Here is a 27,807-nt window from a genome sequence, read left to right as displayed (position 1 = left end):
AATATACAAAACAACAGTGGACCCAACACGGAACCCTGTGGGACTTCACTAATAACATTAGTCCAAGAAGAGCAGCACCCATTGATTACCACCCTCTGTCTTCTCGCACTTGACCATCCTTTTATCCATTGTAGCAACTTACCCTTAATGCCATTCTGCTCCAATTTGTACAATAGTCTTCCATGCGCAACAGTGTCAAAAGCTTTTCTGAAATCCAAATATATGATATCAAAATTATTTTTTGCATCCAGTTCCTTTGTAACCACATCATAATATCCTATCAAATTTGTCAGACAAGACTTTCCCTTAACAAACCCATGCTGTGTCTGAATTATTGCTGCAGTCTTGTCTAGATGATCCTGCAATGCATCTTTAACCAGCGACTCCATTATTTTACCCGGAACAGAAGTTAAACTAACTGGTCTGTAATTACTCGTGTCACCCTTCGATCCCCCTTTGTGAATTGGGGATACATTTGCACATCTCCAGTCCAAGGATGCTCTCATAATTATGGCTAAGGGTGTGCTTAGTTGCTTTGCCGCCTCCTTTAATATAACTGGATAGATCCCATCCACCCCAGGTGCTTTTCTTCCGTTTAACTTCAACAGTTTCTCTTCCACTTTGCTCTCAGTTATTACAAAATCATTAAGTATCCTGCTACAATTTGATAAACTTCTGCCATTTTCAAACCTTAATAATTCCTCATGTGTGAATGTAGATGCAAAATACTCATTCAGTTTGTTTGCTATCTGAGCAGGATCATCAACAGTCGAACCATCGATGTCAGGTGGACCAATCAGATTCATCCCCTTCCTTTTAGAGTTTATATAAGTAAAGAAATCCTTGCTGTTTTTCTTAGCATCTTTTGCCAAGGATTTCTTGTAATCTGCCTTCGCCTGCCGAACCTCCTTTGTGACCTGATTACAGATTAACTTATATCTGCCATAGGTTTCTGAGTCGCTTGATAATTTATATGCATCCCATGCATTTTTCTTCTCTGTTACGAGTCTCATTAGTTCATTTGACAACCATTTAGGCCTAAACCTTGAACAATATTTCTTAATAGGTATGAAACTTTCAGTAGCATCCACGATTAATTCCTTGAATGCTTCCCACTTAGAATTTACTGTTGGTAACATCGTCAGTTGATCCCACTGTACAGAATTTAAAAACTGTCGGAGACCACTGTACTCGCCTTTACGGAAGCAAAAACCCTTTCCTTTACTCCTGATGGTAATTAAATCTTTAAGTAAATCCCACGTCAGTACACTGTGATCACTGCCACCTAGTGGTTCTTTTATCTGCAAATTCCTAATACATGAATGATCACTGCTGATAACCAGATCAAGAATATTACTTTCTCTGGTTGCCTCTCGAACATGCTGCTGCAGAAAACAATCATCCAATAAATAGAGTAGGAGGATGCCTGTTTGGATGAGCCTCTCTTGCCAATGAAGGAGGGTAGGGCCCACTAAAACAAGTTAGGGAAATGGGAGGGGGAAAAGCATTGAGAAAAGTGGAGCCTACAAGGAGGGGATCCCTCTGTCAAGCGAATAATCAGTGGCCACTAGTGGGAGAACACCAAAAGATGAGTGAGTGAGGACAGGAAGAATACAACTGGTGATGGAGAAAGAGACAGGAGCTCACTCCTGTCTCTGTCTCCATCCAACAGAGAAGGGATCTCCTCCCAAAGAGGAGAGTGCAGGCACAGGAAGGGGTATGCATGGAGAAATTCCATGCCACCACACTGGCTTCAACAAAAAATCCTACCCCAAAGAGTTAGCATAAAGTGTTTTATTTTATTTATTCTTTTTATTAAACTAGGCTGTCCCAAACATCTTTTCTGGCAATCCCACAACCTATTTACAATACTGTACAGATATCAGAAATACACTGCCACTAGTTGTTTACCCTCCCTAGCACATACTCTTTCTGATAATAAATATAGAAAAGACAAAAAATAGGAGAGAAAAACAAACTCAGTATAAGAGGCATAAGTAGAAAACTCCAGAAACTTCTGTCTATTCTCCTTGCTACATCACCGTCCTTCCTACACCACATCACCTGTTCGAGTCCCGTCGATAATGTGAGGAATTATCTTTTTCAAAATGTGCCTGAGTAAGTTAGTCTCAGGCGAGGGTAGCATGGTTTTTTTTCCAGAAACTCTGGTTTTTCATCCGTACAACAGAAAATCGAACACAGAACATGCAATATTGCCTTAGTATACACGGAGAAATATGGCCTTAGAATACACAGAGCAATATGGCCTTAATGCACACCTGGCTTAACCAAAGTAGATCTATTGACACCCTTTGAACTACCCTGCTCAATTGCCACTCCACCTACACAGCGAATGGACGTGCCATTCTTTAAAATCATCTATAAAATTCTTTTTTTCAGGATAGGACCAACTCAAGTAGTTCTGAAAACTTTGAAGCCATATTTGTAATCCTTGACCACGATGAAGCTGGAATACAGATCTGTGCTGTCTACTTTCCTACAGAGCATACCCCAGAGTTTAGAATTAAACTAGGAGCCTGGATTACCTCTAACCGATCGTCCCTCCCATTCTCGTAGGAGACTTCAACATATTCCTGTCACATTACTCAATGGCTCTGACCTCTCTGGAAATCATGCTACATATGCTTGACTTTCAACCTCTTTTAACCTACCCAATGAGGTAATTAGCAACTCAGTCATCTTCCACAACATCCCTCATGCAGAACTGACAGAGCAACCTTCTTCTTCAAATCAGATCATCACCCATTGAACTGAATTTTATGCCCATTACACTTGATATCCAATAAATTTTAAATTTAAGCTTAACATTTACCTGTAACTAAGTGTCCATTAAGATCATTGAAAGTAATAAAAATCTCTTTAACGTTTAATTTTCCATTCAGATGCAGGTATTCATGCATACAAATTTAGGAACATTATGACTTAGCTGTAGCATGAAACCAAACCACGGTCCTGTTAAATCTGTTACCGAAATAATTACTTCCTTAAAAAGACACAAAAGTAAAAACCTGATAAAATTCAAGATAAAAAAAAGAATTCGCTAAAATATTAGTTTAAATAAAATATAATGTCTCCTTAAATGTGATGTGACCTATCTCAATTCTCACTGAGAAGTACCCCAGAGGAAAGAAGCCAAAATGCAGATGAGAGTTGCAAGATTTAATTTATATGAAACAGTGTTATGGGCTATCACGTCACGCTGATTCATATAGTAACTCTACGCAAATAGGTAATAAAACCACTGACGGTGGTAAGACTTGCAAAAGCTGAGTTAATAAAAGATCAATTTCGAAAAGAGCTAACAACGGAAAAAGGAGTTCTATTTCATGTTTTGAATTCAAGAAAGCAAATAATGAATTCGATAAGTTCCTTGCATAGTGAAAGTAATGGTATATAATCGAAAATACAGCCGATATTGGAGTCGTGTTGAATGGGTATTTTGCAACGTATTTACTACATTAGTACCATGGGGGCAACTGAAGACGAACTGGCTTTAAAATACAGTACGTGACAATGATATCAGAAAGAATCTTGTGTGAAGCTATTGAGGCCAAGAGAGCATAATGCTCCAGTGACGAATGGTGTACATTCAGTTCTGAAAATGGCAGGTGAGTGCATCTAACCATTAGTAATTTTGGTAATCATAAGATTCAGATATTTTCCCCTCGAACTGGAGAATAGCCAGCGTCTACCCAATTCATAAGGGAGGAGCTAAAGAAGTGAATGAACAGCTATAGACCAGTGAGTGTGACTTCAGTGGTCAGAAAGATTACGGAATTTATGGTTAAAGAGGCAATAAAGAACCATCTCTACAAGAATGGCATTTTAAATAATTCTTTATTAACCGAAGTTAATGCATAAATTATTCCTGATATAAAAATAAATAATTTTTTTGTTTACACTCTGGGAAGACTACACAGTCAAAGGAATTCATAACATACAGAGAATATGAAGAACAGTGCCGTATTTAACAGTCCCGGCTTGAACCTCTTGATGTGTATTTATGCACCCTTGCATTGACCACCTGACTTCGACCACCTTGCACTGACATCAGAGGGACCTTACAAAAGGCAACAAAAAACAACAAATATTGGTACAAATGGAAATACTGTAAAAGTGCTTAGTAACATTGAAATATTGATTTTTATTTGTGTATAATGTTTAGGTTAAAATACTTATATTTATTTACATAACCTCCCAGAGAAATAAGTGATTATAATGATATAATAGTCAATGACACGATGAATTTTTATGTAAATAATTTATTTATTTGGTTATAAATAAATAAATCCTCCCCGAAATGTTACCACCTTGTCATGGTGAAGAGGCTTGAGTATCCCGATGACCCAGAGAGCTATGCTGGCGGTAGCTAGACTACCGGTAGGGCAACCCTAGCCAGACAGATCAAAGGGTAGGGATCAGACAAAGAGTAACATACTGATCCTCCAGGTTGGGGGTTGGGCAGGGGAGGCTGGTTCCCTCCCCATGTAAAAAAAATAAAAACTCATAAAGCTCAAAGAGGAAACATTTAAAACAGAAGAAAGTAAATATAGCAGTAATAACAGAAACAAAGAAAAAATTAAAAGATATGAAAGATTATGATTCTTATACAATGATATACAGTGGAGTAGATCAAATGGAAAGAGCTAGTGGAGGGGTAGCAATATTAATAGAACGGAAATGGAAAACCAAAATACAGAGCTACACATTTATAAATAATAGAATAATAACAGTAAGATTTAAATTAGACAGAGGTTATTTATGTATAATTGGAATTTATGCTCCAGAGGAAGAACTAGATAAGAATATAAAAAAGGACCATGTAGTTATTTTGGGAGATTATAAAGTAAATAGAAATGGATATAAATTAAGAGATTTTGCAACATTTAATAATTTAAAGATAACAAATACATTTTTAGAAAACGTGATATACATGGTGGGAAAGAGGTACACAATCAATAATAGACTATGTAATAGTAAAACAAAAATTATCAAAACAATGTCGAGATTCTAGGGTGTTTAGAGGATATGATATGAATTCAGATTTTTTTAGTGGCTTCAAAAATAGAGTTATGGGCTAAATGGAAGAAGAGAAAAGCTATTAAACAGGGGAAGGAGGAATTTGGTTTATAAAGTATATCTACTTCAAGAAGAAAGTATACAAAATTTATATGAAAAAAAAAGGATTAAAGACGAAATAAGTAAAACATCGGAGAGAGAACAAATAGAAGAAGAACAGAATAATATACGAAATATAATTCAAAAGATACACTAGGACAATTCAGGATAAACTATAAGAAGGGGGGAAGGGGGTAAAGATATGGAATGAAGAAATAGCTAAAGCAGTACAAGATAAACGTCTTAAGTATATACAAAACAAGACAAGTGAGAATGAAGAAATATATAAACGAGAATGCAATAAAACTAAAGATATAATAAGGAAGACTAAAGCAGAGTCATGGGATAGATTTATAAGCACAATAGAACATGATGTTCATGGAAGACAAAATTTGGTATATAAAATGATGAAACACTTGAATAGCATGAATTAAATGAATAACACTTCAAGAATAAATGTAATAAAGGAAGAACAATGGAAAAAACATTATGAAGAATTGTGGGAAGAAATACAGTTAGTGACATAGATCTGATAATGAAATAAGAATTGGAAAAGGCATTGAAAGCTACAAAAAATAGGAAAGCAGTAGGAATGGATGGTATAAAGGTAGAACTGATCAAGTATGGGGGAAGTTTTTTAAAAGACAAGAAACTAAATTTATTTAATAAATGTTGGGAACAATATAAAATACCAAAAGAATGGAAGATAGCAAAAATTATTTCAATATTTAAAAAATGAAATAGAAATGATACAATAAATTATAGAAGGATTAGCATACTAAATACAGTATATAAAATTTATAGCTAAATAATAGAATTAAAATTATCTCTGATGAAATATTAATAGAAATACAGGCAGGATTCAGAAAAGGAAGATCATGTACAGATAATATATTTATATTAAAACAAATAATAGAAAAATGAAAAGAGTTTAATTTAGAAATGCAGTTAGCATTTATAAATTATGAAAAAGCATTTGATCGAGTAAACAGACGAAAACTATGGGACATATTGAGTAATAAAGGATACCCAAAGCATCTTACAAAAATAGTTTATATCAAGGAACAAAAATAGTAATAGATACAGGTAATAAATTAACAGAAGAAAGTATAATAAATCAAGGAGTTAGACAGGGATGTAGCTTGTCACCAACACTGTTTAACATATATATCAAGGATATGATATGTAAATGGAAAGAAGAAATTAAATACAAAGAATAGGATTAATACACTGTTATTTGCAGATGATAAAGTAATTATTCAAGGTAGTGAAGATAATTTACAAAGAGCAGTATTTAAATTAAACCAAATAACAGAAGAATATAAAGTTAAAATATCAACGATGAAAACTAGAACAATGGCTTTTAAAGGGAAAAATACGGTGAGAACAAAAATAGTTATAGACAATAAAATATTAGAACAAGTAAAGCATTTTAATTATCTAGGATGTAATATAACATTGATGTTGAAGAAGATATGAACCAGAAAGTGGTGAAATTTCAAAATATATGTGGAACAATAAAAAGAACTCTGGCTAAGAAAACAAGGAAAGAAACACAATTGAAATTTTACAAAGTAATGGCAATACCAACACTTCTTTATGGTTCTGAAACATGGATACCGAAAGAAAGAGACATTAATAGAATACAAGCTGCAGAAATGAAATTTTTAAGATATGTTAAAGTTTGTACAAAATTAGAAAAAATACCAAAAGTAAATATTAGAAAGGAATTAAAGATTTACTCAATTAATGGAAAAATCATATAATATAGACAAAGATGGAAAGAACATGTAGAAAGAATAGAAGATAATAGATTCCCTAAATTAGCTTATACATATAAAAAAAAAAGGAAAAAGAGACAGAGGAAGACCAAAGAAAAGATGGGCAGACCTCTTCGAGATCGGAACAGGCGGATCGCCTAATCCATGAAAGAAGATAAGAATAATTAAATTTAAATGAAATTCAAAACAGAAAATAAAAAATAAATTACTGAGTAGGACAGAGCATACAGGTGTATTTCCTGGAGAAGAATAGATGCTGACATCAAGGATGTACTATTTCCCCTCTTAAAATCTATTCTCTCTTCATTTGTTGCCCTCCTTAGGCATATAAACTACCAGCTAAAAGTTTGTAATCATGTTTCATTTTTCTTAAAATAGGACCAACCAAATAAGTTAGTTCATTGTAAATCAACAAAGTTTGGGAGTTTTTTTTTTTTTTTTTTTTGGCTAATGCTGTATAAGCTTGCTTTCTTGCATCATATTCCTCTACTAATTAATGTTAAAAGTAGGTGAAATGGCATCGTTTTTATTATATCTCATATTGTGAATACCTTCACAATGAGTTGCTATGATAATGCACTACCTCGAATAAGCAATGCTTCACCAGTGGAAAAGCCTAATGTTACTTATTCTTGGATACCACCACCCAGACAAGCAGCTCATTGTGAAGGCAATCATAACATGAAATACAACAAAAACGTTGCTATTTCACCGACTTTGGTGATTTACTACGAACTAACATGATGCTATGCACTAACTTGTTCCATTAGTGAATTTTCCATAGTTTGAGGCTTTTAGCTCTAAAAACCTTTTTAGTAATAGGACCAACTTGTTTACCAATTTTTATTAAAATATTTTCTGTTATACATGAAAATCAGGAAATTTTAGAAAACACTTTTGAATGTTGTAGAATGTAGATGATTCCAGAATATTCTAGAAAGTGGGAGTATTGTTTCAATATTATAAAAGATTGTAGATGATTCTGGAGTGTTTTGCAATAATATAAATTGAGGAATAAGAGCTACAGCTTATAAAATCGAATACTCGTCATTCAGAAAGAGTATTTGGTGTAAGTTTTGTGTTTCATGATAAACATGGCAAGAAATAAGGAACTGAGTGTTGAAAAAAGAAGTGCTATTATAACTTTGTATAAAGAAAATTATTCCTTGAGAAGTATTGGCAAATAACTTGGTGTTTTGTTTAAAGGAGTACAAACAACCACTCGACGATTCAAGGAGACTGGCAGGTTAAAGGACAAACCACACATTACTATAAAAAACGAAAGCCCCACAAGGGGTACAAACCAACTGGACATGATTTTCACAGTTATTGCCTGTATGCTTGCAACTCCTCAAGATGGTTACTTTCTCCAGCCATGACCCAATCCTAATACAACTAGAACCACCAATCACAAATTTCAATTCAAAAGGACAGGTGATACTAAAATCAATCTACAGTCCAAAATATCTGGATGTTTCCAGATGCATTACAGCAGCATCTCTCATCCGATGGTATGTTCTTGAGTCCTGTGACTCCCTACTGGCGGTTGACCTGTTAACTCAATGGATTATTACGGTAGCTCAATATGCTGCCTCAAAGACAGTCACTATCACTCCCCACTCTACAGCATGGTGGTCCCCACATCTACGTATTGGTAAGATACCATACACAGAACAAACTACCAGTTTCCCAGAGCAACTCGACCCCCAGAGATGGATTGACTTCATAACCAGATTTGAAGACATCGTGGGATCCACCATCAGTAACATTACCATATATTCAGTCATGACAAACAGAGCTCTCTGAAATCTATCACCATATCTAAACACTAAATCTTGGCAGCCTTGAATTCAACCCCATTCTCTACAGCTGTGGGTGCCGATGGAATACCGCAGTTCATGCTGGTATGCCTGGGTCCATATATCATCCAACCCCTTGTTACCATGTTCAGTGCAGTGCAGACCAGACCAGATGCATCTTCCCCCACCAATGGAATGTTTATCTTGTAAGGCTACATCCGAAAATAAGAACGCCATCATGGGAGAAACACTTCAGACCTATCTCCAATTCCTCGTGTATCCTGAAACTACTAGAAAGGACCCTCCTTCGAACTCTAATAACTCGCATACCTCCAGATGCTCCACCACAATTTCATTCTTCATTACCTAGTATGAATCAGAGCTGTAATACTCAATACATTCTACGTTGATATTAATATTTGTAAAATAATAAGAGGAGTTTACTTCAATATAGTATGTAGAACACTTCCGTATGATACTCTCCAGAAATTAAAACAAATAAATCGAAAACTTACATTAGAGTAAAAAATAAATAATTAAAAACCAATTAAACACAATTCGAATCAATTTAACACAATTAAATATTAAAAAGAATCTAACGAAAATATTCAAAACTATTTTCCTTCCTTAATCAACCTATTGTTTCCTACAGGAACTCGGCATTTTCATCCTTAGCCACATATGTACATATAGCATTATAAAACCCTTTAGGCAGGTAATACAATTTGGGATTAAGAACTACGATACATTATTTAATAATCTTAAAGACTGTAGACTTGGCGACAGTGACAATTTATTCTCGCTAGATGTTACCTCGTTATTTACGAATGTAAACATTGAATACACATTAGATATTATTTGGGATATTTTAAATAAAAACTCAATACCGATTAATTATACGAAGCTACCTATTAAGGAAATTTTTCACTTAATTAAACTGTTAGTTGAGGCCAACTATATCACCTTTCGAGACAAGGTGTACAAACAAATTTTTGGATTGCCAATAGGTTTGAGCCTGAGTGGCTTAATGTCAGAGATCTATCTCTCAATGATTGAGCATATACATTTGATACCTTTTCAACCCCATATCCCCTACTATGGGAGGTATTTAGACGATGTTCTAGTTATTACTGATAGTAGTACTATCCAAGACATTTTACATTCGTTTAATAATATTCATTCTAGACTCAAATTTACATTGGAAAGGGAGGATATGCATACAAAGTCATTAAACTTTCTAAATTTCATGCTTACTCGGGACTCGAATAAAATCCAATTTAGCATCTATTGAAAACCTACAAACACCGGTATGCTTCTACGTTATAATAGCTATCACCCGTTCACCTACAAAAGATTGATTATCTTTAATCAATTTCTAAATGCCTATAAATATTCAAAGACGGAATCTGCTTTGGGCTCAGAAATACAAATATTAACCAGCAGGTTCTTAAACAGGGGCTATCCCCTGGCCACAGTAAACCAAATTAGGGTACAGGCTAAGGATAGGATACAAAATACTACAACCAACCAACAATAGTAATATCAAAAAATACTTTATTTCTGTCCCATGTGTTGAACAGTGGCACAAACAGCTTACTAGATTCTTTAAAGATACCGAATTTAAAATTGTGGTCAGGCCAATACGGAAATTACACACTACACTGATCGATCACTCGGTTCTTTCCACGTTCGCAACACAAATTAATGATCTGGTATGCAACATTTCTTGCGATGATTGTGACTCGTCTTACCAAGGTTCGACGCGATTTTCTCTGAATATTCATGTAAATCAACATGAAGCCTCAGTTCGTGCTTCTCAGCGTCAGAATTAGCCTTTAATGCCATTAACGAAAAACATACTTTTTTATTTAACGAGGCCAAAATACTTAATGTTCAACGTGATTATATGCGACTATTAATTGTAGAAACCGTAGAAATTAAATTACATGAGAATTCTGTTAATGTTCAGCAGCCATATTTGATCTCCGCTGCGTGAACCTTTACGTGCATGTGCGAAGACAAATAATCACTATTTAAGTTTCAGGTTAAACCCTATTCGGTAATTTTCATTCCCGTGATCACGACATACGGTCGAAAAGCGTTGTCAGCTTCAGGAAGGAAAATCGTTTTGAATATTTTCGTTAGTTTTTTTTAATATTTGTGTTTAAATTGATTTGAATTGTGTTTAATTGGTGTAAGTTTTCAATTTTTTCGTTTTAATTTCTGGAGAGTATCATACGGAAGTGTTCTACGTACTATAGTGAGGTAAACTCTTCTTATTATTTTACAAAAATTCTTCATTACCAAATATGTCCACCATTACCAATCTCCTTGCCACTACCCACAGTATCTTTATAGCATTTGAGAAAAGAACTCCTCCTCCTATAACCTTCCTCAACATCGAAGCAGCTTTTGATGCTGTTCAAGTGCCTGCCCTCTTACGACTGCTTAAGACCACTACTCCATAGGCGGGGATCCATTGCACTTCCTCTTATCACTCTTCAACCTTACTATCATACTCCATTATTCAAAAAAACTATACAAAGCAAATATATAAAAGAGTACCACAAGGGGGAATCCTCTCTCTGGCCTCTTCTTTACTGCCATTATCTCCCCTTTTATAATCCAGAGACCAGATGTATTGTCCTACGTCGATGATTTAAAAATACTGACCACCATCCAAGCGAATGCAGAAGCCTCTGGAATCACAGAGGAAATTAACAGTGTACTCCTCACACTAGCGAGCTACCTTAAACAATTTGACCTCAACATTAACCCAGCAAAGTCAAAGTGCATGCTGTACTCCCTAAAGAAAGAAACAACAACCATCTCACCTAACATCAGTGGAGTTTCCATCCCGGCTGTTCCATATCATTTAGATTTGGAGATTGTCTTTGACACAAAACTGAGATTTAACCAGCACAGTGACAAACTCATCAGTCGTGCAGCACACCTGAAATGGAGAGCGAAACAAAACATGAATTACATCTCACACAAGATTACAGCAATAAAATATGTCAGGACCATTATATACTCCCCGCTACTTTATGCAGCTGAAATCTGAGCGTCAGCAGCACCTACGATCAGAAAACCTATCTGAGCAGCGGAATATTGGCTCTTGAAATAGGTAACCTATAAGCATAGGTTACCAACCCCATGTTCATATGACTGAAATGGCCCAGGCTGCCCTCTCTCTCACTGATGAAAGAAGACTGGTAATCACAGTAAAAAATGTTGACAGGTCTGATCACGTCTCCTTCATTCTGGGATCTCTGTGGCTTGGTGATTCCACCTGCCCAGCTCAGAGCCACTCCAACTGTTTGCCCTCTTCATTCATGCCTCCACCTATCAGATCATTTCTTACAATACCAGATGCTCAGACGAATACAGGACGTCGATGCCGACCCTCAGAAATTTGCTATCAACCGACGATATAGATGTGGGATACTTGGCCCCACACACCATAGACTGTGTAAGACCTAGGCTTACAAATAAAATAGAAATTTTCATGTATTAAAGGTTAGAAAAAATAAGAGAAAAAAATGAGTTTACTGATGTAAATGATAAAAATTGGTAATGGAAAGGAATGATTAAGTAATCAGTGATGATTCCTACTAAGTAAGATACAACTGATACAAAGTGTTGTTGATAATTTGTAATGGAAAGGGAACAGCCTTGAGAATAGTTGATGAGGGAGAGATAGTGTATTGTACTAGTATGGTTCATATATATCGAAATTGGTATGCACATGTGTAGTTTTTTTTGTTAATGTATATAATGTTCATTAAAATTTAAAAATTTTTTTAAACAAATGTGTCTTTAATTTTCTGCTAACACCCGCTTTGTTCCCTGGAATCTATAGTTTACTGTGAATTGCAGTAAAGATTTGCATTTTGTGGGCTGCTAGTAACTTCTTTAGGGTGGAGGTCAAATCAATTAAAAATGGGACAAGCGAACACGTACCACCCCCACAACCCAACCACGAGGATCTGATTAACTAGTTTTAACTTATGCTAACGATTGGATTTTTGCCATACCATAGTTTTTAAGGGAGCTGTTCCAAATGGTGAGATTTGTTTTTCATTTACTTGGATATTTTCGTGTATTTTAGCTCGATATTTATCCAACACTAGTAACAATGGGTCAGCTCATCACGGTGCCATTGTTATAGAAGTGGAGAGTGCAGCAATCAAACTTTTCTGCTGACACAGCTAAACTACACTTCTTTGGCTGGGCAGGGGTGTTCTCCCTATTATCCTAACCTAAAGCGATTTACATTGTCTCTACTGAGGGAAGACCACCTGTCCATGTCTCAACGCTCAGAGGATGACTATCGGAACTGATAGTGACTTTCTCTATTTCAGGAACAATAGTGACATCCTTTCCCCATGTGTGCTCACGAGGAAAGGATGTGCTCACAGCACTAAATTACTGTATAAATATTCTGATAAATGGAAAAACTTTTTTTCTCCCTTCTAATAGTAGTGAAATGAGCAATATCTCGTCAGAAGATTTTCTACATGCCTGTCAGAAGAAGTTAAACAGGTATGGGATACACTTAAATAGAAAGGGTGCAAGAATATTTGCTGATGCTATCGAGGCAGTGTTAGGTGGGTTGGAAAACTGCTAGCTTGGGGGAATACAAGGACTAATAGATTAACAGTAGCCACTGGCAGAGGTGAAAGTGATTCTTGCACTGTTTTTATTGGAATGAGCAGCAGCCTGCAAAACAAGATGCAGGGTGTTTCAGAGACCGCTGGGAGTCATGTGGTATAAGTAAACACATGGGTTGTGTTAGGGTAGCTAAGAATAGGAACAGGTGCATGTATACTTGCGTGTAGACCAATACGAGTTTGGTAAATAAATTTGATGAATTTGAGGTATTGCTCAAAACATCCAAGGCTGATATTGTTGGGATATCAGAGACGTGGTGTCACACAGATATAAGGAATGCAGAACTGGAATTTGGGGAGTACAATGTGTACAGAAAGGATAGGAACGGAGGAGGGGTTATGATATTAGTTAAGAAACACAAAGTCCAAGGAAGTGAAGCCAGTCGACAATGCTGGACAGTGCCGTGTCGAGTCATTTTGGTGTGACATAAACATTGGGGGATCAAAATTAAGAGTAGGAGTGTGCCTAATGAGTAGGCCTAATGACTCTGATAAGTATAATAAGAAACTGTGCAGGGAAATAGAGTGGGCCAGTAAATCAGAGTCTTATAATGGGAGATTTTAATTTCCCAGATATTGACTGGAATTTGTGGGTTGGTCACTCACACACTAGCAAGGCTTTTGGGGATTTATTGGATGATTTTTTTCTACATCAACATGTTCGGGAGGCAACTAGAGGGAGTAATACTCTTGATCTGATTATCAGTAGTGATTCTTCATGCATTAAGAATCTGCAGATAAAGGAACCACTAGGTGGCAGTGATCACAGCGTGGTGAAGTGGGATTTACTCAAAGGGGTAACTACCATCAGGGGTAAAGGGAAAGGTTTTTGCTTTCATAAAGGCGATGGTCTGAGACAGTATTTAAATTCTATACAGTGGGACCAACTGATGATGTTACCAACAGAAAATTCAGAATGGGAAGCATTCAAAGAACTTATCTTGGAAGCTACTAGGCTTTACATACCAACTCAGAAATATTGTTCAAGGTTTAGGCCTAAATGGATGTCAGACGAACTAATGAGACATATGGCAGAGAAGAAAAATGCATGGGATACATATAAATTAATGGGTGCCATGGAAGCCTATGATAGATATAAGCTGGTCTATAACCAAAGGAGATTAGGCAGGCAAAAGCAGATTATGAGAAATCCTTGGCATGGATGCAAAGAAAAACAGAAAAGAGTTCTTTACCTATGTAAACTCTAGAAGGAAAGGGATGAATCAGATTGGTCCACTGGATATTAATGGTTCAACAGTTGAGGATCCTGCTCAGGTGACTAGCAAACTAAACGAGTATTTTGCATCTACATTCACACGAGGAGTTATTCAGGAAGGGGAATGCCAGAGCTGAAGTCAACTCTGGCAGTGAGCTAGATGATTTTGTAATAACTGAGAGGAAAGTGGAGGAGAAATTGTTGAAGATAAACATAAAAAAGGCACCCGGGGCGGATGGGATCTATCCAGTTATATAAGGGGCAGCAAATGAAGTAAGCAAACCTTTAGCCATAATTATGAGAACTTGTTTGGACTCAGGGGGAGGTACCCGTAGACTGGAGATGTGCAAATGTGACCCCAATTCACAAAGGAGGAGCAAAGACTGCCACAAGTAATTATAGACCTGTGAGTTTAATTTCTGTTCCAGAATAATTAATGGAGGCACTGGTTAAAGAAACACTGCAGAATCATCTAGACAAGACTTCAGTTATAGCTCGGACACAGCATGGTTTTGTTAAGGGAAAGTCTTGCCTAACCAATTTGATTGGATACTATGATGCAGTCACAAAAGAACTGGATGCAGGGAATAACTTTGATATTATATATTTGGATCTCAGAAAGGCTTTTGATATTGTTGCACATGGAAGACTGCTGCACAAATTGGAGCAGTGTGGCATTGAAGGCAAATTGCTGCTATGGATAAAAGAATGGTTGAAAGGGGGGGGGGGGGGAGAAGACAGAGTGGTAATCAATGGACACTGCTCGTCAGGGACTAATGTTATTAGTGGAGTCCCTCAGGGTTCAGTGTTGGGTCCATTGTTGTTTTCTGTATTTATAAATGATATTGATGATGGTATATCAAGCTTAATGTCCAAGCGATTTCATAGCTAATTTCAAAAAAATTAATGAAAACTGTTGTCATACGCTGCGAAAAAAGATTGCAAACTTTTAGTTGGGAGTGTTCATTTGCCATTAATCCCGGGAAAGCGGTTATTAGATAGGATACAGAATTCTTCTGTTATTGGTGGATTGATGTTATTCCTTTTGTATACATCTAGCTGTACGGTATCAGTGTGCAGATTTTCATTTATATGCTTCACAGAATATAAAAGTTGCTCTTTGATGTTTTTTTTTTTTTAATGTACTTATTACAATTTAATTTTGTTATCGAGTGTATTTTATTGTGACATTTAAATTTTAAAAAAATAATAATAAATAAATACGTAAATTTCCAAAGGCGAAAATGTGTATTTAAATTCTTGTTTAAATATACATTTTCACCCTTTAAAATTTACGTATTTATTTATTTATTATTTTTTTTTTAATCTAGGCTTAACAGATTGACAGTGGAATACATATCAAAAATAAATTTAAAAAAATAGTCAACCTCTACACGGACTTAACGGTCCAGATTAATTACATTTTAAACTAATTTTCATTGGACTATATGGTGGAAAGGCCTGTCTGCCATTTCCAAATGCCCATTAAAGTTGAAAAAAAAAAAAAAAAAAAACAGTCTGTAGTTCAGAGAATGCCATGAAATAAAAAAAAAAAAAAACCTGCTGTAATTTTATATTATACTAACTAATTATGTGGAGTAGACAAACTTTAAGTGTTGCTGTGTCATATAGTGCAGGAAACTCTTATTTAAAGCTTCTTTAGTCTGAAAAGCTCAAGTTCTAGCTTGAGTTCCAGATGGCTTTATGATGTCTGACATGCTTGGCTGGTTGATGAAGAGGAGAATCCTGCCTCCCTCGCACACTGCGTTGTAAAAATATTTTAATAGCAAATACCATCAGACTGATCATTTTAATGATCAGTCTGATGGTATTTAGTACTGAAGTAGTTACGTCACCAAGTACTGTATCTTGTACTCTGTCCATTAAAACAAGGGTTTATTGTAATTATTAAATGTATATAAATTTAATAACACATATGCTTTTTAAGCTTATTTTTTTGAAATCTGTTTGCATAATAAATTTAACAAAATACAAAACGAAATTCATTCAAAATCCTTAAATGCTTTTATTCAATCTCCATATAGATATTTTCGCAAGTTGCTCATCAAATGTCGGCTTGTCATCAACGTTTCACACCTATTTCTGAAATTACAGAGGAGGCCGAGTTACATTCTGCAGCCAATGACGAACGCATCCGGAGTAACACGGAATGGATAACAGAAAATCAGTTCTCGAACAGTGTGGATCTGTCTAAGTCGAATATGATGAGTTATATATCGGCAAAAGAAATCAGTAATCACAAATGTGAAGACTTTTTAAATACATGCTTATATCGCACGTGTCATACTCAAGGTATACCCATACAATCAAAAAGAACAATGGAAAACAGAAGTGATGTCTGTTTTGTTGCAAGCCCTAATTTGAATGAGAAGCAGTGCACTGTACACGCTGTTGCAGAAGTGGAAAAGGAAATTAAATTACTTCCTGAACATAATAATCATTCTGAACGATTCTACGATAATTTCGGGAGAAGAGTTACTGATAAACAGCATGTTCAGATGTGCATGAATAAGAGAAGTTTGATTCCTTGGCTGCCCATCCAGTTTTCCTCAACGAAACAGAATAGCGAAAATGATATGGAAAAGGTAGATTTTTCATGTCAGGATGGAAGAACAGTTAACTATCCAGAAAATTCTGCTTTCTTAAAAACACATATTTGTATGCCTCCAAATATATCAAATAATCTGGAAACATATACTGAGAATAAAGAAATAAGTAGATCTCTTTCAGAAGTAAGAAACTTACAAATGCCAAAAAGGAAACAACCGCCGTGGTCTCTACAGGACAATATTGGCATTGCAGTTCCCTTTATGCAACAAAGTTCTAAAAGTAAGTGATTAGTTTCTGATATTATCTAGTTCCACAGTGCTTTTAACGTTTCATATCACGTTTTGGGTCATGACTCCCACTTACAACTTAAAGGAGGGCAGGGCCGTGCCGAGCCATTTTAGTACTTGAGGCAAGAATTTGATAGTATGAACCAGAGCTATAATGCTCAATACGTTCTATGTTGATATCATTATTTGTAAAAGAATAAGAGAAGTTTACCTCAATATGATACATAGAACACTTCCATATGATATTCTCCACAAATTAAAACGAAAACAATTCAAAAAAATTGAAAATCTTACATAATTAACAATAATTAAAAATCAAATGAACACAATTAAAAATCAATTTAACGGAAAAATGTGCACTTTAGTCAAAGCTTAAATAAAACCGGCACTCACCTCATGATCCGTTTAATTGCATGAATTATATAAAAAAAGGAGTATGGGGTCTCGGATTAAAAATTAAAAACTAAAATCAGAAGTTAAAAATCTTGGGTTAAAAATTAAAATTAAGCTCAGAGGAGGAAGAGGTGTATCGCGTCATCCTCTAGTTGTCGATCCCAGATACTTAAATTTCGAAACTGATGGTAGCTTTTCCTCCTGCAGTTTTATACAACTCTCATCTTCTCCATTCAATACCATATATTCTGTCTTTGTTCTACTTATCCTCATGTCTCTCTCTTCCAACGCTTTCCTCCATTCCTCCAATTTCTTCTTTACCTTTCCTTGGGATTGTTCGCACAGTAGATATCATCTGTGAACAGCATACTCCATGGTGCTCTACTCTTCACTTCTCTCACCAAAACATCCATTACCAGATCAAACAGATATGGGCTGAGAGCTGATCCCTGGCGCAGTCCAACTTCTACAGAGAACCCTTCAGTCATACCTACACTACTCTTAACCTGAGCCACCATTCCCTTGTTTTTTTTGTTTTTTTTTTGGTAGTTGTTGGCGCATAGGCTTCTGTGGCCATAATGCACCTCCCAAGGTTTTTGCAGTACTTTGCGACCTTTGGATTGCCAGGCAAGCACTTTACCCACCCGGCTAGCCCGGTCGGCCACTCCCTTGTACATTTCCTTCACAAGCCTTACTTTTCTGATGTATCCTTCTCCCTCATGCATCTGCATACCTCTTGTCTGGGCACTCTATCATATGCTTTTTCCAGGTCTATGAACACCATGTGCAACTCTACTTGTATCTCCCTGTATCTTTCCATCACCTGCCTTAAAACAAAGACCGCATCTGTTGTTCCTCTTCCCAGCATGAAACCAAACTGTTCCTCTCCTATTTCCATCTCCTGCCTTATCCTTCCTTCCACAATTCTTTCCCAGATCTTCATCGAATGAGACATTAACTTTATTCCCCTGTAGTTCCCACATTCCTGCACATCACCCTTATAGATTGGCACAAGTATACTTTCCCTCCACTCACCGGGTATCCTCCCCTGCTGCAGTCTCATAGGATATTGATCCCTTCTTCTCCCAGACTTCTCCATACCTCTACTGGTATCTGATCAACACCTACTGCTTTCCCCCTCTATTTTTCTGAGTGCACTTCCCACTTCTTTCCTTCTTATGCCTTCCACTACTCTTTCATTCGTCTCTTCATCCTCGCTGAATACTCTTGGGTTTCCCTCATTTAGTAACTTCTTAAAATAGTCTTTCCATCTTTCCTTAACATTCTCCTGGTCCTGTATAACCACTCCTCTATCATCTTTTATCTGTTTTATTGATGAGAAGTCCTTTGATGTCTTGTCTTTCGCTTTGTCTATTCTCATCAATTGCCTATCTCCATCTTTCCTTTCTAGTTCCCCATAGGCCCTTGCTTCTACTATTACCACAGCCCTTTTTTGCCTCCTTATTTGCTAATTTATATGATTCTTTATCTCCCTGGCTACCTGTTAAATCCCATCTTTTCTTCATCTCCTTTTGTTTTATCACTGATTGCACTTCCTCATTCCACCACCAAGCCTCCTTTCCCTCCAGCACCCCCTTTCCTGATGTTTCCCCCAACAACTCTTCTCCAATTTTCCTTATGATACAACTATTTAACTTCCACCACTCTTGCACGTTTCCGATAACTTTATTCCTTTTAGCACCTTTTCCCTAAACTCCTTCCTCAAATCCTCCTCTTTTGATCTCCACCATTTTATCCTTTTCTCCCTCTGTTGAATATTTCCTACTTTTGTCTGCTGCAACCTCCCAATCGACCACAAGCAATCTATGTTGTGCAGACACACTTTCTCCGTTTATCACCTTGCTGTTCCTCATTTCCTTTAGATGCCTCCTACAACACATGATATAGTCTATCAGGCTTGTCCTTTCCCCACTCTTGTATGTTATCAGCTGGCTTTCTTTCTTTTCGAAGTAGGTATTAACTATCGCCAGGTCGAATGCCACTGCATGTTCTACTATCCTCTCCTCTTCTCTATTTCTTTCCCCAATACTCGACCTTCCATTCACTCTTCCTCTCTTGCTTCTTCCTAAATGTCCATTTAAATTGTCCCCAACCATCAACCTCTCTTTCTCAGGTATTGCCATGACCACTTAATCCATTTCCATCCAAAAACTGTCCTTTTCTTTATCCCCACATACCACTTGCGGGGCATATGCACATACTATTGTGGTAAGTGTCCACCCACTTCCAGTTTGATGCTCATAATCCTATCACTCCTTCTGTTAACCTCACACACTCCATCTTTTAACTCCTTATCAACTACAATACCTACTCCATTTCTTTCTCTCTCTCATCCGCTCCCCTAATGAATAACTTGTACCCTTCACCGAGCTCTTTTGCTTTATTTCCCTTCCACCTTGTCTCTTGTAGTAATAGGATCTTCACTCTTCTTCTTTGCATCAAATCCACAATCTCTCTACTCTTTCCATTCATCATCCCAATGTTCAATGTTCCTATACCAAGAATACTGTATTCTTTAAATTATTACTTGATGTCCAGAACATTATTTTTAACTCATTATGTTCACATATCTATTTATTTTACAAAATCTGAAAAAAATGGATAAATTTAAATTTATCCATTTTTTTCAGATGGGGGATGCAACCTCCTAACTTCAGTGACTTTGCTTCTTCACTGGGCGGACTTCCCTGAGCTCCTTCATGCTCTATTAGCTAATGATTCAATAGGTTGTATTCTATTAATGGACTGCATGTGTATCTTTTTAACTTTAGTAAAAGCTTCATTTCTTCGAGAGAGAGAGTTGCTTAGCCCTTACATGTGTGTGATCAGTGGCGTATCTAGGTGTTACATGCCATTCAGAGGAATTTTAGTGACCCCTCTCGAGCGAGCGTCTATTTGTGTTGGCCTTACCTGATTAATGTCCAGAATTGCTTTATTCACATGTAATTTACTTGTAGTGACGATTTTCGTAATTTTCATACATAGGGAGTTTCTCTTACATGTTAGCCTGAAGATACTAGTCTTCATCCAGCATAGACATGTACAGTATATTATGTAAGGTGGCTCCGGAGTAAAAGGTCAGAAATGTGTGTGATTAGTGGCGTAACTAGGCAAATACGGTGCATTGGGGCCCATGATCACAAAGGGGGCCCATTGCCTTCCTGTCTGAAACAGAAAAAAAAAATGTAAGTTTTTTGGTATGTTTATGATAAACTTTACTATGTCTGCGAACAATATTTTTTTTTCACACGAAGCATGTTTATTGTTAGCTAGCTGCAGAGCATAGAGGTGAAATGGTATTAGCATAGCTGCTGCTTCCAGGGAAATTTTTAAAGATTTTTGACTGCGAGACAAAGTCAAGTAGAGGCCCACTTATTAGGGGTAGGGGCCAATTATTATTAAGTATAGTATTACTCAATATTTTCAGGGGATCCACAGTTTCCCCGACGTAGCAGTCCATGCAGTCACAGCAAGAAATGCGGTAGACTAGTCCACTCTGCAGCAAGGTGGGGGAATGGGTGTTTTTACTTTGGAGACAAGGAATTGCAACTTCCTGTCTGGGAGTTGTAAGCACTTTATCCCATGAGATTTTAAGACCCTAGAAACCTGCTGTGATAGTTTCGGGTAGTATGGGATAAAGGAGGTCGCAGCGGAGTCATGTGCTTGTCACCTACAAGCCCGTGACCGCTATGTGGTCACGGGCTTGTAGGTCGCACCTATCTAGGATACTAGTGGGGTAGCCACACCTCGCAAGATCTGTCTTGACCCTAGCAATCTCAGTATGCCTCTCATCTGCAGGTTTCTAGGGTCTTAAAATCTCGTGGGATAAAGTGCTTACAATTCCCAAGCAGAAAGTTGGGATCCCTTGTCTCTAAAGTAAAAACATCAGTTCCCACCTTGCTGCAGATTGGACTAGTCTGTTGCATTTCTTGCCGTAACTACACTATCTGCTATTTCAGGGAAACTGGCAGAAGACTCGGGAAACATGTTTCTCAACACGAAAGAGGCATTCGTTTAGCGGACGTTGAACATTCGGCCATTGCTAATCACTTCTGGTCGACCCAGTATGACATTGACCTACGCCACGATGTCGTGGTTATCCATCAGTCCCACCATTACCAGCACCATGCCTGGTGGGAGTCACTGCACATCTCGTGTTCTAATACTTCCTTTAACAGAAGCAGAGGATGTCATGTCTATCCTATTAATGAACCCACCAAGATTGGCCTGCTGAAGATAGAGGTAGAGAGAAACCTGGACTACTTTTGTCAAAGAGTCTGGTAATGCAAACCCCTGGGGACTTATGTACAAAATCATTACAGAAAAGACCTACACTGCAGACATACCCAGATCAGTTAGGACCGACCACCAGGAAACAGCAAATTGGACAGACTCCAGAAATGTTATTCTTGACAAGCTCTTCCCTAATCACAACCCTGACCATAGAGCAATCAGGAAGAGGAACAAAGAACACAATTCAGAACCATTTACTTTACAGGAGCTGGAATCATTAGCATTAGTAGAGGCATATGATGCAAGAAAGCAAGCTTATTCAGCATCAGCCAAAAAAAAAAAAAAAAAAAAAAAAACAACCACTACTCCCATTTCACCCCTCCGTTCGTTCGAAATACTTGTCCAGCTGAGCCTTAAATTTGTTTAGGCTATCAACTTCAACAACAAGCGATGGGAGTCTATTCCACAAACCATCTGCCCGCTGGCTAAAGGCAAATTTCCGCACATCTATCCAACATCCGTCCTTCCTCAATTTGAATTTATGCCCTCTGAGGTGATTATTCTGAGCAAGAGGAAGAATCCCATCGGCATTGAGCATGCTCAAGCCATTCAAAGCCTTATACACCTCTATCAGATCACCTCGCCGATGCCTAGTCTCCAGGCTCTGTAATTTGCAAAACTTGAGCCTTTCTTCGTAAGAGCAACCCTTTGTTCCATTCACTAATCTTGTTGCCCTTCTCTGTACTCGTTCCAGCAGCTCTACATCCTTCTTGAAATGAGGCCTCCAGGCCTGTATACAGTACTCAAGGTGTGGCCTGACCAATGCCTTATACAAGGGAATAATCACATCCCTGTCCCTGATAGAAAAATTCCTGTATATCATTGACAAGACACCATGAGCTACTCTTGCAGCTCGTCTGCACTGCTCACAGAACTTCATATCTGCCTGCACAATTACCCCCAGGTCCTTTTAATTCTCTACCACTGTCAGCGTAGTACCACAGAGTTGATACGTTGATCTGGGGTTACTGTTTCCCATATGTAGTACTTTACATTTGTCAATGTTAAACTTCATTTGCCACCTCTCAGCCCATCTGCTCAACCTTTCCAGATCCTGTTGCAGCAGCATAGTATCAGTAGTGTCCTTAACAACCCTGCCAACCTTGGTATCGTCTGCAAACTTGGACATTAAGCCTGATACACCATCATCAATATCATTTATACATACAGAAAACAACAATGGACCCAACACTGAACCCTGAGGAACTCCACTAATAACATTAGTCCACGTTGAGCAGTGTCCATTGATTACCACTCTCTGTATTCTGCCACTCAACCATCCCTTTATCCATAGCAGCAATTTGCCTCCAATGCCACACTTCTCCAATTTGTGCAGCAGTCTTCCATGCGCAACAGTATCAAAAGCCTTTCTAAGATCCAAATATATAATATCAAAGTTATTCCCTGCATCCAGTTCTTTTGTGACTACATCATAGTATCCAATCAAATTGGTCAGACAAGACCTGCCCTTAACAAAACCATGCTGTGTCTGAGCTATAACTGAATCCTTGTCCAGATGATCCTGCAGTGCTTCTTTAACCGGTGCCTCCATTAATTTTCCTGGAACTGAAGTTAAACTAACAGGTCTATAATTACTTGTGTCAGCCTTTGATACTCCTTTGTGAATTGGGGTTACATTTGCACATCTCCAGTCCATGGGTACCTCCCCTGAGTCCAAAGAAGCTCTCATAATTATGGCTAGGGGTTTGCTTACTTCCTTTGCTGCCTCCTTTAATATAACTGGATAGATCCCATCCACCCCGGGTGCCTTTTTTATGTTTATCCTCAACAATCTCTCCTCCACTTTCCTCTTAGTTATTAGAAAATAATCTAGCTCACTGCCAATGTTTACTTCACCTACGACATTCCCCTTCCTGAATAACTCCTCATGTGTGAATGTAGATGCAAAATACTCGTTTAGATTGTTAGCCACCTGAGCTGGATCCTCAACTGTTGAACCATCAACATCCAGTGGACCAATCTGATTCATCCCTTTCCTTCTTGAGAATCAGTCCTCAAAAGAATCATTGCGAATAAATGCCCAGGTATTGACTGTATTGAGTATGTTTTCACAATGCACTTCTGTAGACTTAAACCAGGACACCTACTCCTGCTTTACAACAAGTGTTTTTCTTTCTCGTGCTTCCCCAATGCTGGAAGGTGGCACTGATTAAACTCATACCCAAGCCCAATAAACCGCTTACTGACCCGAAGTCGTTCAGGCCTGTTTTGCTCTTAGCTAATCTGGGCAAAATAATAGAACGCCTAATGGCCTTAAGGATCGCCAATCTCTTCACTGACAAAGATCTCATCTCTCATTCACAGTATGGCTTCACTCCAGAAAGGTCTTGTGAGGGGCAGTTACCGATCTTGTCTTCCACCTAGAAATGTCTCAGTCTAAATACGAATTAGCGATCTTCATCGACTTCGATGGAATCTTTGATAATCTATGGTGGGAGAACATCCAGCCACCTGATTCCAGGTGGCTGGATGTTCCCTCAACTTGTACAAACTGTTCAGATCCTATTTCTCCAACAGAACAATAATAGCAAAGTCAAGAAATCACCAAGTGCAGCGGTCCATCTACCGGGGATGTCCCCAAGGTTGCATCCTGGGGCCCCTGATATGGATTATGGTCTTACAAGACTAGCTACATAATACAACAGAACAACAGTAATTTTAAGTTTTCACTCTGGCAGGTCCTGCCACCTAATTTCCTGAGATTTCAGTAGCAAGGACCTAATAAAATAAATAAATAATAATTTAATAGTATTGGGACGTAGTCGCTGAAAGGTTAGGCCGAAAGGGGTTTTCGTATGCAGTTGGAATTTTGACAATTTTTTAAAATTTTCACATTGTATGGGGTGTTTGCTGGTGTTTAGGCAGAGTAGGGGGGAGACTGAAGACATGGGGGAAAGTCAGAAATATGGAGCCAATAGGGAAGGCGACACCAGGTCAAAGTTTTAAATTTAAATTTAGACTCTGTGGGGTTATGTGGGGTGTGAAAGTGAACCGACTAGGGGAGAGACTGAAGGCTGGGGGGGAGGAAATAGGAAGTACTGTAAGGGGTCAATAGAGGAGGTAACCCCTGTGGTCAGTGGGGCAGGCCCATGTCCCACCAACAGGAAAAGGAGGGCGACGAGGGGAAGACCATCTCCCTCCCTCCCCAGGGAAGTGGAAAGATAGTACCGTGCAAGAGGGCACAGGTATAGGATCTCCTGTGGCATTGGCAGCAGAGCTGCAATGAGGTCAAGTCCATGGTAGGTCTTCTATTTAAGTTCTACTTCTTCTAAAGAGATGTCAACTTCTAGGGTTGTAGGTCATTCCTGGGACAAGTCCCGTACTTGCAGTTCAGGTTGTTGAAGTTGTACTTGCAGTTCAAGTTGTTGAAGTTGTGCTTGCAGTCTGTCATCAAGTTTTTCGGTTTTAATCTTCCGTTTAAAGAGGAGAAATGCTGGTTGGTGATATGTTTTGTCTTTGCGTTGTCATGGTCGAGTGGCATTTCCTCAGTGTTTGGCAATTTGCACCCTTCTTCTCGCGAAGAGGTCCTGGGCAAATCGTGACAATGATTTATAATCTTCTTCCATTTCAAGGAAGAGAAATTCTTGTCCTCTTGGAAGATATCTCACTTTTGTAATTAGAATACATCTTAGGTCTTCATGGATGGGACAGTGAAACATAAGACAGTTTAAGTCTTCTATTTCTCCACAAGTGCAATGTGGGTTGTCTGTGAGTCTGACGCCAGCGAGCTTTGCATTGAAGGGGCCATGCCCTGTTATGAAGTCCTGGGAAGAACCATGATGGTGATTTCGGGTATACTCTATTTGTCTGTGGCAAAAACTTGGGGGTAATCTCTCCTTTGGTGGTACCAGCCGATATGTTTTGCCACTCCTGTAGCAGGTGGTTCTGTAGGCATACTTTTTCTGCCTTCCTATTATTAGTGGGATCAGTTGTAAAATTCAGGAAGGTAACTGGGACCCCTTTGGAAAGGTAATAGAGCATTCCAGTTCTAACGATTTCTAGGTCTAATGGGAGTGGGGTACTCACTATACTGCAGGCTCAGGTTATGGCGTGGAGGATGGATCGCTTGGTAGAATCCAGCGTTCTTCTATTTACTACTAGCGTGGTCTTATCGTACCATATGGCCGAAGCATATGAGATTGCTGGGATCAAAACTGTCTTATAATAGAGTGTCAGCATTCTCTTGTTGAGGCCCCAGTCTCTACGTGAGACCCTGGCCACCAGGGCCGAGTAGTTCCTGATCTTCGTTCTGATGTATTTAAGGTGTGGCTTAAAGGATAGTTTGCTGTCTAGGAGAATACCTAAATATTTGAGCTGTGTCTCAACCACAGGAGTTAAAAGATCTGCTGATTATGTGTTGGTACCAGATACCACAAGACACATTTAGAATAATGTCCATGCCTCGCCGAGTACAAGCTGTTTTGGCTGCGCGTGGCTGACCAACATCATATTAGGTAGGTGGTCATAAAGTTTTGACTCATCAGTGTAAATTAGTAGCATCTTCTTTAGTAACAAATCTCGATTCTATAATTTTAAGTTCATATGGTAATAACGCTTCTCCGTTGCCTACTTTTGGAAGAATTTTAGAAAATGTACTATCGGACTGTCGAACAACTTGTACTAATTCATGAAATTGTAGTGAATGCCATAATTCTGGAACAATCAGTGAGTTCTTCGGGCATTTATATATAGGTGTAGACACTGGAGGCAATTGGTGTAAATCTCCAATGATGTGTATTATTAGCCTGAGGCTTATGCTGCACCAGCCAAAAAAAAAAAAAAATTCCCGCATGAGAGGGAGGGAGAGAGAAAATCAGAAGTGGAAGGGAATCACCAAGAAAGCAAGAAAGAGAAGAATGATGATATCTTGCTCAGAACCCTGGGTTTTCAAAGCCCATACTCATCAGATGTGAGCCCTGGTTTATATATTCATAACTCGAAATGGTATTTCATGAACACCCGTTATCTGCTTTAAACGCATATCTATAATGGATAATAGTTCTGCACTAATCATACTAACTTCATGGTACATGTTGAAATGCAGTTTATTTTTGAAGAATTTCATTACTAAGTTGAAAATTATTTGATAGACATATATGGAAAGCAGAATGCCTTGTTGTACGATCGATTGCCACAGTGGCATTGCCCGTGGACGCACAAGTAACATATGCGTTGTGAATATGTAATGCCTTACAAAAGTGATTATACGTTTCCATCAATAATTTAAGAGTAAATGTCTTTCCACAGCCAGCAGGTCCAGTGAGAAATACTTGTATCAGTTCATATATCTGATTATCAATTTGACGATAGATAACTTCAAGTAATAATGCGCATTGTTCTTTATTAGTACTATTCACCAACCGACAGTATTCCTCAGATGGTCAGACATTCTCTCGCTTCCTAACGACAGATGATAATTTATCCATCATCGCCATTCTCATCTCCTCATCAATAGTTTTCTTGCCGGTAAAGAAATCATCATCAATTTCTTTTGATTTAAGAAATTCTTAATTTTTTACCACTGCTAGTCCATTTTCATCATTCTCATTAATTCTGATACAAAGCTGCCTACAAGTTGCTAGCGTCTTTTCAATATCAATATCAGATTGAAAC

General features: G+C 37.9%; 1 protein-coding gene across 1 annotated transcript in view; it reads left to right on the top strand.

The window, feature by feature from the left end:
• LOC150087046 (uncharacterized) overlaps positions 1 to 17,466 on the top strand; it is a 221,252-nt gene extending 203,786 nt beyond the window's left edge. Inside the window, exon 8 of the mRNA XM_090372358.1 lies at positions 16,654 to 17,466. Within this exon, the coding sequence (XP_090228484.1) occupies positions 16,654 to 17,466 (813 nt within the window). The remainder of the gene's footprint in view (positions 1 to 16,653) is intronic.
• Positions 17,467 to 27,807: the final 10,341 nt, after the last annotated feature.

This window comes from Mastigoproctus giganteus, chromosome 4 (assembly GCF_048544385.1).
Source record: "Mastigoproctus giganteus isolate SK-2022 chromosome 4, ASM4854438v1, whole genome shotgun sequence".
NCBI lineage: Eukaryota > Metazoa > Arthropoda > Arachnida > Uropygi > Thelyphonidae > Mastigoproctus > Mastigoproctus giganteus.
This window is presented reverse-complemented; position numbering and strand designations above follow the sequence as displayed.